A 3,232-nucleotide genomic window follows, 5' to 3' on the forward strand; every position below is an offset into this window, starting at 1 on the left:
GCGAGTTATTGGATTTATTTGAGTTTTCTTGCTTTCTACGTAAGTTCGTCGAGAGCAAACGTGTTCACCTAATTTATTAAAACTTTTAAGTGCGAAGTGCTTAAGCTTTTGACGGATTCTGACCACATACGACATAATTATACTGCTTAATATCCGCTGCACATCTTCGGTGGTGGCCAGCGCCCCCTCAAGAGACTTCACCCCCGCGGGAAAGAGAGGTACCCCATAATTGCCATCTCGCTTCAACGCAACTGCACTGGTTGCGGACCCCGTGCGCCTGCTTCACCTCCGTGGAACAGAGAGGTACCTCATAATTTCCATCTCGCTCGAACGTAATTGCACCGCGTCGCACCGTCGCGGGCCCCGCTGCGCTTACCTCACCTCTGCGAGAACAAGAGGACCTACATAATTGCTGTCTCAACTCCCGCATTTGCGCCGGCGCTACTACGCTGGAATGCGATCACGATCGCTACATCAATTATTCGCCGTGAGTACAGCTTTACAATATTAATGGTCGCTTAATACTCGAGACTACACCGCCTGCCTGTACTACACAATACATATTGTTACGCATTGACCACAAATATAAAGAAATGTCACGCCCTAGTACTCCAATTATGGCAAGTTCTAGCGAAAACTACACAACTCATGCAAGTTCGGACTCGGATATACCCATCTCTGCAGTCGCAGGCAAGGAGAATATCAACACGAAATCCCGAAATAAACGTCCGTGCCCGAATTTCTCACCCACTAATCAACTATCCGATGTGAAGGAAGAGATTAAAGCTATGCTTGCAACTTGGAAAGTTGACCAAGATTCCCAAATAACAAAACTGTGTGAGCAACAAACAGCACTCTTAAATCGCTTGGTGTCTGATGTGGCTGATCTCAAAAAGCAGACGTCCGTATTGCGTAACTCCAACTTAGAAATTGAGAAGTCCATGTCTTTTATAAACGGTCAATTCGAGGACATGAAAAAACAAATAAACTCACTACAAAAGGAAAGAGACACTTACAGAAGTTCGATAAGCCATCTGGAGTCTGTTATACAGGACTTACAAATGTCATCCCGTTCTTCGACTATTGAACTTAGGAATATACCTACCAACCCAAATGAAACTCCGCTTCTATTAACATCTATAGTCAGCAAGCTGGGGGCAATGGTAAATGTTGATATAGCTAAAACGGAAGTCCGTGATGTATACCGCCTACCCGGAAAAACTGGAACCATTAGACCCATTGTCGCCGAGCTAAACAGTGTCCAGACTAAGGTCCAACTACTGGAATCTGTCCGTAATTTCAACAAAAATCGTTCAAAAGGTGACATCCTGAGCACTCAAAACTTAGGCATACCAGGGGAACCTAAGCCCGTCTACATTGCCGAGCACCTATCACCCAGTATGAGGAAGCTGTATTTCAAGGCGCGGGAGTTCTCAAAACAAAATAAGTACATGTTTTGCTGGACTAAGAATGGAGCCATATATCTACGGAAGAAGCCGGGAGACAAACATGTCCGCATCGTATCGGAGGTATCACTTACCGACATACCACAGAACTTGTGACTTTTTAGTGTAATTTCTATACGGTGTTACATCCCAATGTCTTCCTACCAAATTATCAAATCACTCTTTTGTTTTCTTAGTATAATAATCAGAGATATCCTTTTGGTATTAATTAAAATTACCTACGTAACATTTATAATTATACTATCACACTATCAGACTATTCTCACATTTCACATATTAATTAACCTACACTCACAAATATACAAACATTCCAAAATCAACAAAACACATGATATACTTCACAATATAACTAAATTCATATTATATTCCACTCCCATGACTTATACACACGACAATAATAATTACCATTATCTGTACTGCAGCAGCAATTACTCCAAGCAACCCGTAGCTCTGTTAAAAATTACAATATATTATAATATTGTATTTATTATAAAATCACTTTTATTTCTGCACCACATTTATATATCTTATAAATGTAGATCCCTTATGTTTCACTGTTTCCATAGCCCTGCTTTTTTCCACACTATAAATGGATAACACAAACTCTATCAATAATGACCTAGACGTTCTATCAGTCTCAGAGTCCAGTCTGTGTTCCCCGGAACATTGCACTCAGGATCTAAATGTACCAAATGAAATGTGGAAGGTCCTTCATGTCAACATAAGAAGTATAACCGCCAATTTTGATGAACTGATCGTTCTTTTACATAGACTCCCCACCCTTCCTGAAATTATCATACTCACAGAGTGCTGGCTGAGTAAAGCAACAGTTATTCCTGAAATTGATAACTTCATTTCATATAGCTCAAAATTTATGAACCAAAACGATGGTGTTGTAATTTATGTATCTAACCAAATCTGTCATACACTCACTCAGCCAGAAATAAACGACGCTAGTTCCCTTATTTTTACAGACAACTCTGACTTTGCAATAGTAGCAATTTACCGATCGCCATCTTACAAAAACACAGACAGATTCCTTGACTCACTTGATGCGGTATTAAAATCACTAAGTTCATATAAAAACTTAACCATTATTGGTGACATAAACATAAATATATTACAAAATGACAAAACCACTCAAACTGACCAATATCTAAATGTAATATCAGCCAATGGCATGCTTCCTGCCCATTTTCTACCAACACGTAATGATAACTGCTTAGACCACGTAATGCTCAGAACAAAACATAAAGCTATAGTACATATCCTAGACTCTCCAATCACAGATCATGCGCCAATATATTTCTTACTCCCCCGTTTCTCTCACGTTAATCGTACAACTAGTGCTACAACCAAAAGAATCAACCTAGAAGCGGTCAATGACGAATTGTCAATCACAAATTTTTCCTCTGTTATTGTAAACGACCCTGAAATTGCATCTTCTGAGCTGGTTAATATATTGACGAAGGTTATCAGCTCCCATACTACATACCACCCAATTCCTCATAAACGTATAATAATTAAACCTTGGATTACCCCCGGCCTTCTGCGTTGCATACGCAACAGAGACAAATTATTCAAAAATACAAAACTGCAACCTTTAAATCAATCGTTCAAAATGATCTACTGTCGCTACCGTAACTACTGTAACAATCTCCTTAAAACAGTTAAACATAACTATCAAAAACTGGAATTTCAGAAGGCCAAAGGTAATTCCAAGGGTACCTGGAACTTGATAAAGAAATTTGCAGGAATTTCCACTA

At 39.5% G+C, this 3,232-nt stretch overlaps 1 protein-coding gene across 1 annotated transcript; it reads left to right on the forward strand.

Annotated features, from left to right (window-relative positions):
- Positions 1-617: 617 nt before the first annotated feature.
- LOC142985986 (uncharacterized) lies at positions 618-1,562 on the forward strand. Its single transcript, XM_076134220.1, has one exon. It carries the CDS (start codon positions 618-620, stop codon positions 1,560-1,562), a length of 945 nt encoding a protein of 314 aa, XP_075990335.1.
- Positions 1,563-3,232: the final 1,670 nt, after the last annotated feature.

This window comes from Anticarsia gemmatalis, chromosome W (genome assembly GCF_050436995.1).
Source record: "Anticarsia gemmatalis isolate Benzon Research Colony breed Stoneville strain chromosome W, ilAntGemm2 primary, whole genome shotgun sequence".
Classification (NCBI taxonomy): Eukaryota; Metazoa; Arthropoda; class Insecta; order Lepidoptera; family Erebidae; genus Anticarsia; species Anticarsia gemmatalis.

What these genes read in the sequence shown, in the direction of transcription:
- LOC142985986 (XM_076134220.1), top strand. Translation starts at nt 618, where the DNA reads ATGGCAAGTTCTAGCGAAAACTACACAACTCATGCAAGTTCGGACTCG.